The sequence below is a fragment of the Clinocottus analis genome, unplaced genomic scaffold (assembly GCF_023055335.1).
Source record: "Clinocottus analis isolate CAN_PGR_092001 unplaced genomic scaffold, fCliAna1.0.p SCAF_10, whole genome shotgun sequence".
NCBI classification, from domain to species: domain Eukaryota; kingdom Metazoa; phylum Chordata; class Actinopteri; order Perciformes; family Cottidae; genus Clinocottus; species Clinocottus analis.
This window is the reverse complement of record NW_027175821.1, coordinates 14,321,596-14,335,759: the sequence shown is the minus strand read 5'-3', so window position 1 is coordinate 14,335,759 and position 14,164 is coordinate 14,321,596. Positions and strand designations below refer to the sequence as shown.

General features: G+C 40.6%; 1 protein-coding gene across 3 annotated transcripts in view; it reads left to right on the top strand.

The window, feature by feature from the left end:
• diaph2 (diaphanous-related formin 2) overlaps positions 1-14,164 on the top strand; it is a 352,767-nt gene that overhangs the window by 312,844 nt on the left and 25,759 nt on the right. For 2 of the 3 annotated variants that reach the window (XM_068592221.1, XM_068592213.1), the window contains one exon: positions 153-218. The exons of the other annotated variant lie outside the window; for it this stretch is intronic. In XM_068592221.1, coding sequence (XP_068448322.1) covers positions 153-218 — 66 coding nt within the window. The remainder of the gene's footprint in view (positions 1-152; positions 219-14,164) is intronic. 3 annotated transcript variants of the gene reach the window in all.

Sequence of the window (14,164 nt, the reverse complement as noted above, 5' to 3'; positions counted from 1 at the left end):
CTTAAATTCCTGCCAATATACTCGAGATGTGTCACTTCTGATGTCTTTTTCTCTTTCCCCTTTTCTCCACCCTTCTCCCTTTTCTCTTTTTCCATTTATTTTTTCCATGTTTTTATTTTAATTTATCTTATTTACCACCAACACTGTTACAGGTGATCAAAGCCCTTCCAGTCCATCCTCTCGGTGGCCGGGTGCTAACTATGGTAACAGAACCCTAGGTGTGTGTATTTAACTACCGTTTAAATGCCGACCCAGCACCACCTTCTGCTGCATAACTCACGCATCCTTCCTGTCAGAAAATTCACGCTGAGCTGGTCTACAACATGCAGAGTCCTGTGCTACTAAATTTGACTTAGCAAAGCATGAAAATGTTTAATATGAGAGTAAGATTTACTCTATTTAAAATGGCAACCATAACAACTTTAGCTTGATGACATACACACACATTTGAATTAAAACTAAGACAACACACTTTAACACACACAGCTCACTATATATATATATATATATATATATATATATATATATATATATATATATATATATATATATATATATATATATATATATATATATATTAACTGTCACAGACAATATGATGTACTGTGTTTTATAAGATACAATCAAGTCACACTATTCCAGGAATTGTGAAAAGCTGAGTAGATGTCAACACCAGTGGCGGGCACATCAAATGTATGAATCAGTATGAACAAAGGTCTACCAAACAGAAAAACACATGTTACTTAAATAATGCAGCTTATTTAATGTCCAGTAATACATCTTTTCTGAGCATAGGATCCCATTAAAAGGTGTAGCAGTAGAGAAGACAACTCTGTACTGGACTGAGCCTTTAATCTACTGCTGGTTCTGCTCAGTGACATGATGTAAATCTCACATTGAATACCTTTAAAATCCAATAGAGTAATGTACACTAGTATTGAAGTTACCCTTGAGTCGGCCGCTTGATTGCAAATGTTTAAAGTTGTAACACTAATAGCAGCCAAGCTACTTCAAGGACAATTTTTTTTAATCCATTTGGCATAATTTCTGTCTTGTAGAGCAGCTCCAGTTGTCATCTAATTGTCTTGCTTTACCTGTTAGCCTGTGCTGTTGAAGCATGAACTCACTTCCTGTTGTGTGGCACTATTGAGGCAGTGTTTTGTTGGACCATGCGTTGGCCATTCATGGTTTTGTGTTATTTTTACCCTATATGTTTTGTAAATGTCAAACTGATGTCCAAAAGCTTCCCAGATATGTTTGCTTCTTGCCATGCTGTGACGTCCTTCTTTGAGGCAACTGTAGGTAAAAACAAATTGCCTGGTTAAAGTATTTTTCAGTCACCCAAAGAGAGGTCCTTGGCAAGCTGACTGTCTTCAAAGTGAAACCTTGCAGATTTTCATCCGGCTCTGTGTCATCGTAGTGTGTGCAGATAAATGTCGATTGGCTTGGAACACCCCACTCATTTACTGGCATCGTCCATGGCGTGTTTCGCGTCACCTGCCGGACTTTTTCTGGCGGATGGATGAGGAGCTCCGGGCTCACCTATTTTTTTTATGTGGTTATGTTTCCAAGCTGATCTGGAGCACACAGCGGATAGTTATGTGGTTTGTACTTGATGTAATATTGTGCTTGCAGCAAGGACATCTTGTCTCGTTCCCTCTGTGGCCAATTTCTCGACCATCATTATGCGTTTTCCCAATCGAATAAGAATTTTCATATTCAAATATATTTATTTTAATATATATTCAAATTTAGAAAAATACAAAAATGTGGAGCAATACTAAGCTCTCGATAGGCTCACCTCTTTGTACATCATCATCTCCAGAACCAAACTCCTGATCATGTGTGGACATACTAGGTGTCGCCAGGTTGGTGGGGATACTCCCAAACCCCAAGACAGCTCTGCTATGATCAATATTTCAATGACATAAAGGTCGAGATAGGATCTGACTGACTGTAACTGTGTGGCAGTTTTGGGTGTCAGGCTTTCTTTTAGTCCTTGTGGGACCTGGAGAGGGTACCACCTAGTCGTCGTAAGCTGAGCAAGAAGGTTATGCTTGCAATGCACCAATTTAAGTTCTAACCCTTTCCTATGGTTATAAACTCTGGGCAGTGATTGAAAAAAAGTAGTTCATGAGTAGGGATGGCAGGGTTTCCTTTGCTGAGAGTCTGGGTTCCTCCTGAGGAAAAAAGACATCAGTAGAATTGCAGCTCTCCAAAGTCAGTTCAGGTGTGCGGGGCATCTGATCGGGATGCTTCCTGATCATCTTTCTTGATCTGTTCATGTATTTTTTAATTGGCCAATTGAAAAAAGACCCAGAGAAGGATTGTTGGTTTGATATAACCTGCCTGGATGTGGCTGGATGGATGCCATCTGGACCCTCATACAGACCGGTAAAAAGTTGGTTCCGCGTGCACTAAATTAAGTGTAATGGAATAATTGTGAAACTATATACGCTCTGTCTCTGTTTTTGAATATACTTGATATTTAATTGAATATTTTGTATTCTACTATTCTTGTGAGACAACTAGGATAGCTGTGTTCCTTGTGATCTCTCTCCTGCATGGCATTGTGCATGACACTCTTCTCAGTGTACTTTTTTCCAAGTGAACATCCCTATGCTACCAGAATGTATTATACACTGACGGTCCCCTGATGTGGACCTCAAAAAAGGTTTTGATAAACAGCTGCATGCATTCTTTACTCTGAGGTGATGAGGGGGGTAAATCCTTTTTACATGTTGGCTCCATGGATTCTTTTTCAAAAGAATCTGGAAGTGACTTCAGTTGAATAGAATATGGGGGTATACGCATTTCTGTCTCCTTTAATGAATTGAGACAAATTCCCCCTATGTTGTCTTGCAACTGTATTTAGAAACCAAGGAAAGAGCCTAACAGATGTTATAACACACAGTTTGAGGGAATGTTTTAAACGACTCTAAAGAAAAACAATTAAGTTCCCCAGTGACGGATGATTTTGTGACAAAAGGCATCTCAGTCACTGAAAGCTTTCTTTGAGTTGTTACTACTTTCTGCATTGTGGCAACTGTCAATGCCTTAGTCAGTACTTAAAGAGTGACGTTATAATGTTAGGGTCAGCACAGCAACATTTATGTGTCTATACGTCTGTACTTCTGTGAATACATTTGCTTTCCCTCTCACTCTTAGACTGATGGCATTTCAGTTTCTGAATTTACTGTTAGAGGAGCTTCTCTAAACCGTTGTATCAAACACTGTACCAAATCTATTCACTCCTGCTTGTCGTGTCTGTTGTAATCTCATGCTTTAAAGCTTGATTAACCTCCTGTCATTTTCAAACGAGCAGCGTGTACAAGAGAGAGTCTCTCAGAGTCGCAGGAGAATCTTCGCTTACGTCGAAGAACTTCATTTAAACCTGGCGTTTTTTTGTCGTCCTTCAGGCTAAATTTTACTCCAGCAGAGTACCTCAAGTGTCAAGCTGAACACAATTCTAGGCGCTGCCAGTCACAATTACACCCAATTCCAGAAGCATTTCCTATTTCCTTGTCTCCACTTTGTGTAAGATGGAAAATCTAACCCAGTAGTCCATACTCATGTGTTATGTAATTACTCCAGCCAGTCCTAATTCAACACACAGAAGCTGGATGGATTGATGGAGACCAGAGAATCCACATTTCTGTTGTTGGTTCGACTCATTTCAGTGAGATAAAATATCAAGTAGTTTTAGTGGCCTTAAATGTAGTTAATTTTAGCCTGTATATAACTCTTTTTAGTAGACAGTGTTCTTTACGTTTAAGTTGATATTGATCTAAAAAAATCTGAGTTAGCCTACTCCTTTTCTGTCTCCTATTCCCTTTCCGATGAGACAGTTACCTGGGTATCTTGCAGGAGATTCGTGGGTAGAGAACAGGAGCATCTCGTACATCCTGGCTCATCGATTTTCGGTCAGTGATGAAAGCCACAGACTCAGTAGGTCTTTCATACTGGGGGGCATCCCAAAAGACACATCAATCAGATTTCAAACAGAACCGAGCCAATCTTATTTTTTTTACTGCCTTTTCAACGTCATTACAATCCCAAACCAGCGCCTCTCTTCTTTATATCTCTGCCCCACTCTCCTGCTTCACCTTCACAGGTCAGTCCATCAAAAGTTCCCTCCTGTGTTCTATATAGTAAGCCTCTTAAGGACTTATTTGACATTGACCAGGGAGGGATCATCTCATGCCCATTAAAAAAATAGAGATGCAGTGATATAATGCTTGTCAGGGTTACGGAAATTCAGCCCAACTGTCTAATCCCCCGAAGCCTGGCAGTTAATTCAGCTGGTCAGGCCAGAGAGTAGGCCCCCTGTAAGTTTAATGAAGATTAAATTACCTATTTTCTCTCATGAAATTTTGAAAGAATAAAGGGGATGATTTGCAAAGAGGCAAATGAAAAGACCAAAGGGATGTCTGTAAGAAGGAGATGACAGCAAAGATAAATAGTTTCAACTTGTTCTCGAATATCACCCAACCTCATTGGTGACATAAATGATCTTTTAATACTTAAATATACTACTCCTGCATTTGTTATCCTCATCACCCCGATATAGACAGATGTAATATGTTCAGCCTGGCAGCTATTTTCTTATCTTCACGCTGATCCGGGGGAAAATCACTGTTTTGTTTCTTCAATAACATCGCAGGAAGTGATAGTGATCGTAAATCCCTAAGCAATTAATTTGCTCACACATATGTTGTACGCATCGCTTTATCTCTCTCTCTTGTTGTCTCTCAACCTCCAGCAGTTGTTCTCCTGTACTGTTTTAGACACACACACACACACACACACACACACAAACACACACACGAGCTTGTGTCACTTATCAGATAGGGACTGTTGCTGTAGGGTGTCTCTGAGTTGAGGGCTAAAGCCCTTCGCCTCCACAAGCTCCTAGCTTCCACTTCAGGGTGTTGATAGATGTTATTCATCGAAGCAACCCCAGAGGCGATCCTGCAGGAAGTGGAGCTAACATGATTTGGGGCGAAGAGACCCAGAGGGTGTTGGTGCCTCTTGCTAGCTTGGATCGCTTAGTAGATGTGAGATATCAATTGAGTAGATGAGAGCAGAGCTCTGTAGAGACGTGCTGCTCGAAATCTATCACCTGCTACTCATAGATAAGGATATATATCAACAGCCAAAGGGAAAGGCAGATGGGAAGGAGCTGAGGCATGGACAGCCACTTCATTTAACATTTTATGTCCTAGAGCATAGACAAAGCCATTGTCCCTCCCATTGACCCGTAGGGCCTTTCTCTGGACCTGATCATTTTTCATCCACAACAGAAAAGCCATCATGGAAATATAGATGAAGATTTGATGTACCATTTGAGTACCCTTGGCGCATAACTGATCCGTTGCTTGACTCTGCCAAGACAGGACCTAAAGTAGGTGAAGTGTGACATGGAGCCAATTGATAAATCAAATCTTAATAAAAGGCGCTCTGAGTAGAGACTGGGGGTCTCTTGGCTCAGCCTCTGCTGTTAAATACACCCTAAACTATTTGCTGTTTATTTTATATTGACGGTATCTACTTGAGTACAGGGTATCAACAGGGGGCTCTCTGCGTGCCCTTTTGATGCTATTATGCCCTTTTACAGCTCCATGTCTGAGAAGACGTAGCATGTGGAGTGCAGCTCCCTATGGTAACACTTACTTTTTCTTTTCTTATTTTGAAATAACGTCAATGACCTAGTGCTATAATGGACTCAGAGCTCTCAACGCCTATGTCCAATATTGTCTGACTTTATTGGCACAGGGCCTCATTGATGTAAAAAGTACTCAGCCCTCCCGCCTAGTGGACCGTCAACGAACAACTGCAGAGCAAAAATGTTGACTAGCTTATCATATTCAATAATATCCCAGAGTGTCTGCAGTGGGCTGTGGTTTTTTCTTGCTCACTCTCCAAACAATATTTGCTTTCAAGTATGTGGGCAGTTATGAAAGGTCACCCTAAGTGTAAATTGTCAATGCTGGATCAATTTTAGAGGGCAAATATGCTTTGGAGGCCCCATAATGGAAGGTTTCATCTTATTTTTACCCAGGGCACACTCACACAATAAGATTGATATCGTTCATTGTTTGATGAATTCCTAATAGACCTATAAACTTGCAGAGCTTTAAGCCACAGGAATGCCTGTGAAAGTCGGACCATCCCACAAGCTGAAAAATTGCCCTCATATAATTCTAAAGGAATCTCACCCAAGCCATAATGCTTTGTGTTGAAGGATGGGCGACTTGTGTCGGTTGAATTAAACCTTATTTATCGCTCATTAGGCATACAGCGGGGCCTACTGATGATCAGCTAGAGAACAAATAATGTGCGGTTGAATAGTATGCCATCCTGTATGGTTATGTGTTCCACTGACAATAAGAGGCAGTGCCAGAATCAAATGCTTCTTCCTCTGCTGTCATACTCATGAGCTTTTTTTAACCTCCTTATTATGATGTGGCTATTATTGAAGTATACGATATAATGCCCAGACTGATGTTTGCATTTGAAGTGACAGTCACAGCAATCTGTCAGCCTCAATGAGGCGGAATTAATATTTTACATTTGCATTAGGCAGGCCTGATGTCTGTAATAGGGAGGTATTGGAAAGTAACGACAGTTTGGGCGAATTCCCGATCCAGATAAAAGAGATTGTGTCAAAAAATGTAAATGTTCCATTTAATAAAATAGACTAGTAAAGGTGATGTTGGGAACAAGGATAATAACTATATCGCACTGGCAGCTTGAAGAAGTTAGAAGTCTCACTTAAGTCAATAGTGTTTTATGATGAATTTAACATGTTATTTAGGTGTGTTAATCATGGCATACCCTTCTTACACACTACCCTGTGATCTCAAACATAGATCTTTAAAGGGCATTGAGAAAAGCCCCTGTAGTTCCTAAATGGAAACACAAAACAAATAATTGAAGGCTTTTTAAAGTACATCATTGTAAAAGCAGAACATTGCAGACAAATGCATGATTGATTACAATACTGAACAAAGTCACTTTTTAAGTGTGGTAGGTGTTGACTTATAGTTGATATAAATACATAACTTCTTTTAGTCTTCAAAATGTTGTTGCGAACCTATTTCGGCCTCATTTGGAGATCAGAGGCAAGATGTGAAAAGCTTTAATTGGATTATTGTGCACATCCTTCAATCAACACTCAGAAAATAATGTTTGAGAACATTCACAACAGCAATGAGCCTCCCATACCCTTAGTAGGATGAGCATGTTTTCACAAAAAAATATGTTTGTTTACTCCATGAGAATGTATGCAGTAAGCCATCTATTTGGCTTTCTGAACAACAAAAAAGCAAAAGTTAAAGTCAGATATTGGTAATAAGCACTGACCTGAGTCTGAGTTTAAGGCCAAAAAAAATCTGTTCATGATTGCTGGTCAGCACGGCATCTGTGAAGCGTCAAGTGAATCCTGATCCGCAGGAGAGCAATGTCATATGATCGCGAATGAAAATTATTGTCATACACAGATAACAAAGTTACACCGTACAATGAAAAACATACTTTGGTCGGTCCTTCTTCCACACAGAATTACAATAAACTTAAGGTAAAAATTTGAATTAGAATTAAGAATATAAGAGGCTATATATGTGTGTATATATGTGTGTGTGTGTGTGTGTGTGTGTGTGTGTGTGTGTGTGTGTGTGCAATAATGTCAATGTATATGTATGATAGTATAATCATATAGTTATATATGACTATAGGGCCTATGTGCTAGTTGTAGCAATAGATAGCTATAAAGAGTGAAAAAGGGCGGGAGAAGAGACTGGGAGGGTAAAATGAAGGTGAAAAGCAGAATAAGGCAGAATACCCCCCTCTACTCACTTTGTTACACACACACATACTAGGTGTGCAATCAGCAAGAATGCTCCCTACACTCAGGCACTCCCCCTCCAGTCAAGCATGATTGTGCTTGACATGGTTTCATCACTGATGCTGACTGATGCCCATTAGGTAGGCGCTTCACATTTATTTATTTATCTGTTTATTTGTGTCATTTTACTTATTGATGGGCCTTGAGGGTATGATGGCAAATCTCCATTTGCTCATATAGGGAAGTAAGAAACAGGGAGGCTATAAGAATGTGCAACGTTTACACATGAATGAACAAAAGACGACGAGAGGACAGAGTTCACCTTTTTTATTTAGATTCCAGCAGTTGAAATAGCCATTCCTTTCTGGTAATGGAAAAGTGATATGGCCCATTTAGTTACTTAGTACTAATCCCAATGGTTTAGCCGCTTCTCTATTTTTTTCTTCCCTTTTATCTCTTTGTCTTTCTTCATTCGTTCTTTTGACTTCTATTTGGTTAGTGTCTGATGGAAGGATTTGAGTGGGGTCAAATTACTCCCGTGCTTGAGTTTTCCAAAGCTTCAGCAGCACTCTCAGCCACATTAAGTGCATGCAGCATGCAGCACGTTGCTGTTGTAGCTGACCACCAAATACCCACAAGGGTTTTTAAATGCATGCTCTATTTAATGCCTCGTGTTTACACAACCTTCTATTTTTGTATGAATCAATTTTTTTTGTTGAGTTTTGGGGTTATGGTCTTTTTTCTTTATGGCTTTACATGATTTCTGTTAAAGCTTTTAAAGAGAAGTCCCTTTGCTTCTTGTGATTATTATATAGGATGATGCAATTAGAACGCAATGAATGTAAGTGTAATTGTTGTTTATTTTTACAATGACATTTGCTGTCGTAAGCTTCTGGGAGGGAACAGCGATGCTTAATTGGCCACAAGTGTACAATTTGAGATCATTAGCTTTGGAAAGCAATATCTCTGTCCTGAGGTTGGGCAGAAGATCTCTGGTTCATTCTTGTAGTGGTACGAAGAATGCCAAGTACATAACTGCTAAAGGGTCGTTGTTTAAGCATCCTTCCTGTCCACACAATCCTCATCGTTAAATTTCCGAGAATCAGTTTCCTTAATCTGCAATTTTGATTAACTTTTTCCTAGGGTAAGTCTCAGATCAGCAGCAGCATAATATAAATGGAGATTTTCCAGCTGATTTAAAAATATAATGCCTCTAAAGGTGGGTAAAGGGGGACTAAACAGAGCTGGGGATCTTCTCTAATAAGGGGGTCAATTGTCTGATTCAAGACTCACTATAGGATTAATGGGAGAGGATGAAAGAGACAGGAAAACCAAAATACAGAGTGTTTGCACCTGTGTATTCGAGGGCAATTGTATCCCTCCATCGGGAGATGAAGAGGAAATGAATCAGTTACAACTCTTTATACATTTTTACCACTTGCCCAAAATGATATGAGGAGCTACCAAACTCCCTCTTCAGCAGGAGCTGATTAGCATCTGTGCTCTTACGGAGATATGGATCCTACCCAACTGCATCTGTGAGTTTATTTGAATTCATCCAAAACACTTACTGTGCTGAGAAGGAGGGGGGAAATAAACAAGAAGGAAACACAACAGCTTGGTATTCATGAATTCCATAAATTACAATGTCGCTCCCCTTCGAGATGACTAATATGTCAAGTTTAAAAATAGACACTTTGCCACAGTTCAGACCCTCTGCCTCCAGTGGATGAGGGTTAACAGATAGAAGGTAAAGGGGAGAGATTTGTGATTTGGTGTGTTTGTGTCTGTGTCGCTGTGAGTGTGGTGTCTGACTTGACTTGTTTACATGCAAAGATGTATTTGTGTGTGATTTGTGTGTGTGTGTGTGTTTCTTTGTACATGTAAAGGTCATAACATAAAGTTATGGCGGCAGGATGAGGGCTTGAGAAGTAGCTGCACACTGTGGGCATGGGCCATGCATTAGTGAAGTCCAGTGGAGGTTGCTGAATTTTAACATCTCCACCTTGAAGGCATTGCCAGCCAAGTAACGGATGAGGCTGCACACTACATTACAACTCAACTATTATTATTATATATTTTTTTTTTCATTTCACTCTTTTTTTTGACTTTTTTCAAGTGGTTCAGGTCACTGTTGCCCTGGGGCGGATTATGGCCGATGGAAGCTGTGATGTTCCTTAAGATTTCCGACAAGTGAGGGAAAATACTGTGTGTCTGGGTGTGTGCATCCATACGTTTGATCTTTTTTTTTGTGTGTGTCAACGTTGTTTCTCGTGTGATTGTGGGAATGTTTACTGAAGCTTAGCGTTTCTTGGCAGGCCAGCGGTTGACCGGATTTCTGTGTCACATTGTGACTCACACAGGTTTGCTTTTTAAGGAGACAGTAAGGTCAGCGTAGAAACTACTGCCACAGATACGTCGCCTGAATCTTATTCCAGACAGACTCCAGCTCTGGCAACGTTGAATTTGCATAAATATTCTGTATTGGCTAAATATAGCATTCCATCATTGTAAATATTCAGCCACCATACATTATGATTAGTGAGAGAGCATGTAAAATCGTTTATGGTCTGCATTATTAAAGTTGCATACACGGTACGGCTCTTTCTTCACTTGTGACACCACCATTAATATGTTGATGGTGGTGAAAACAGTCTGTCTGAAGAATTGATTTTTCTTTTGCCAATTGTAAAAGTTTTATGACAGTCAATATGGCTGAAGAAGCAGCCCTTTCATTATTTTACTGGATCTGCTGCTTGCTGAATAGATGGATCCTGCTTATAAACCTTGAATAATTGAACAGGGGAATCAGTCAATGAGAGGGGGAGAGGACCAAGGTCTTGATGGCTTGATGGCCGCAATGACAGCTTGTGAAAGAAAAAGACAGCAGACTGATTAGTCAATGTGTCATATTGCTTCATTGCTGTCTGTAAACTATGCTCTCTCATCTCGTTTGGCCCTCTCACTCATCCCATGTCTTAGTCTATTACTCTCCCTACTAACTCATTCACTCCCACCTCCACCGCTTTACTCTTGTATTACTCCAATGTCTTCCTCATCAGCCTCACTTTGCGACATTCCTCACCGTTCCCATCTTTAAATGTGTTATTTAGCCTCACATCCTGTCTCCATCCATCCCAATGACCCTGTGTCACTCCAGGCAGAATTATTACTCTTGCATGGAACATCGGCTGAGTGGCGCCGTACTCTGCTCTCCGCATTATCCATTTATGGAGTATCCCCTTTTGTGGTGAGCCATCTTCCTATAGCCCTGTAATGATAAGAGTCTTGGTGACCCTGTGCATTTGCACTGTAATATAAGACTTTCTCATTAGCCCATGGATTGTGCGCTCTCTTATGTCCATTACATTAATTGCCACACATCACTGCCTGCTATGCCCCTCAGTCTTATGTTACACTCCTGGCATTATCTCTTTTCCATCACCCAATTGTGAACCACAATCCCTGTGCCAGGTTGGTGAGAAAGGTAATTGAAAAACGTTATATTGAGAATTGGATAAGATGTTTTTAGTCCAAAAAATCTCAAGGAGATAATTTGGCGAGTTTGTTTGTGTTTTCTTACATGAGTGGATGCCAATAAAGAAAAAAATGTTTTTAGATCAAATAAATTGGAGCCAAGTGCCCTCCCACCCGCACACCATCTCTCTGTTGTCAGTCATCTCTCCTCATAATAGGGAAGCAGGCCGCTACCATAATTGCTTTGATGGTCCAGCCTGAAAAAAAATCACTTCTGGGCATAAAGAGAGGCCTTGGAGATGGCAGCCAGAGAGAAAAGGTGCGAATGAATTAAAGCACTTTGCGTTCCTCTGGGGGCATGTGGCCCAGATTTTTCTTGAAAAAAAAAAGAAATTCTAAGGAGAAGAAGGAGTGTGGGGGTGGGGTGTGCCGCTTTCCTCCCAGAGCAAATGGCAGTAAAAGCAATAATACACATCCAGCCTCCATTGTGCCAAAATGGAGAGCTTTTTCAGGAAAAACACAATGGCACTGACATAGTTAACTGGCAGGTGGAGAAAGGAGGATTTCATTGGAAATAATCAGATTTTGAACGGAGCTCTCATCTATAGGAGAACCTCTGGCCATGCCTTTTGTGAAGGAACAAAAGTTTGGCCTTTTGGAAGCAATGCTTTGAATGTTTCAGTAGAGCTGGGTGAATGGGCCATGTTGATGTCCCAAGGTCCCAAGTGCTAAGGATTGCAACAGTCAGACGTCAGGCAAGGTCTTGTGCAGCACCCCTTGCCCTCCCTTCCTTTATTATCTTCAACCTTGAACCTATCAGAAAGGTTTTCGGCAATTGTACTTATTGGTATTGTATTCATGCTGAGGCTGGTAATCAGCTGCAAATACCTACTGAATGAAGTAGCATGAACTTAGAATACCATGTCATAACTATGCAGATGAAGTAATCTACTGTATATAGAAACTGCAGTCTTATATAGCTCGGCTTGGGGTTTGATCTGTGGACTAGCAGAGGTGATGGAGAGTTAGATAAATGGCTCACATGGCTGAAAAGACAGATTTGAGTAAGCTTAATGTAACAAGACTGTTCAGATCTCAAAAGATGTGTAACATTCTTTTAAAATTGTACCAACAGAAGGCAGGTCAATGTAATAGAATATTTTTAGTTCCCTCTGACTAACTGACATGCCCATGATTCAGATATTTTAATTTTTCTGATTTGAAGCTGACGGGATGGATGGATGGTGCCTTTAGCTGGTGGGTGACTAAGGAGAAACTGATGTTTTTTTGTAAAAGTTCAATTATGACTACAAGCTGCACAGGGTGAGTTTTCGTGACTATGACACAAAAGCAGTGGGGCCATTTGACTAATCCTCCTACAACTCCACAAAACCTCCAGGGGTCACAAGCCCCTAAAACAAGACTCCATGGGTGTCTGGAACATCATTCTTTCCCAATGGCCTTGTCTTTTTTTCCCATGCAGGCGAAGGCACGCCCCTTGTTAGTTCCACCCGGATCCTTTTGCTTCTTTTGAACTCAAACCACCAACCCAGCTCGCATCCCCCAATTCCTAGCTATTGAACCACATCGTTGACCCCCTTTTTGGAGGGCATTGCTTTTGTTTGTGGTTGACAGCCCATTCAATCCATCAGAGCTCCAGGTGCGGACCACTTGCAAGGGAATTAGTCGTCCACATAAATGGCGGTTGATTGCCTCAAACGGATAACATATATAACTCTAAATCTTTGAAAAGGAGAAATATTAAAGCTGTCAAGCTGTGTGTCATCTGCCAAAACGTACAAAAGAACTAAAAACAAAGCTAAGTAAACTGATATAATTTCCACAAAAAGAAAGTTTTGACACGAATCAACTTCAATCCTTTATTCTCTCCTTTAATGGAATTCTTTTATGTCTGTCTTGACAATCACGTTTCACATCAGCCTAAGGATGAGCAGTGGTTATAATTGCGTTTCATATAATCATTTTGCTTCTTTATTGTCGACAAGAGTACAGTTTTCCTTGTCAAGTTAAGTTAAGCACACTCATCTTATGCACTCATTTGAAGAGTGTTCTTTAACAAAAATTAGGTTGCACATCCACACGCAACAGAGACTAACTATTATCAGTGCCGACTAGCTAATTATGGAGTCTCTCTGACTTGTTACTTGCCAAGAAGTGTGCAGCGAGTATGTCGCCGTGTATCCGACCATGTGTTTCATGGAAATGTCTAAGGCATTACTTCTGCCCTCCCTCCATCCATAATTAACCTCCCTCTATTCATAATTCAGATGTGTTCTTCACACATCTTCTGGTGATACGACATTATTTTGCATTGGCTAAACAGACATTGTGACGCCCCAGGTGCATATGCATGCGTGTGTCTGCCTGACACACTTTTGACTGTCAAAGCTCCACCCTAGCCACAAGTGCATGGAGGAAGACAAAGCTGCCGCCACTTCTTTTCTTTATGTTACAATTACAGGCTTATTTGTTAAAAATGAAGGTTTATATTTTTAGTTGTCATTGTTTTCACATGGTCTGCGCCAGCAAATACACCTGCTTCCTGCTAGAGCTTACTGCAAACTTGTAGCTTTTCAGAGCATATTTTGAGTAATACGTTTGCCTTTTCATGAGCAGAAGAGTTGGAAATAGAACCACGAAGGGGGGAAAGGAAAAGAAAGCGGAAGAGAAAACAAAGAAGGGGACTTGCACGATTGTGTCAGGTGACACAGAGAGGTCATGAGAGAAAAGAGCAGAGTTTTGGGAGAGGGGGACGAGGAATGAGAGGAGGCCTCCCATTACCCAAACAGCACTCAATATTGTGTCCAGTCCTGAAGGATG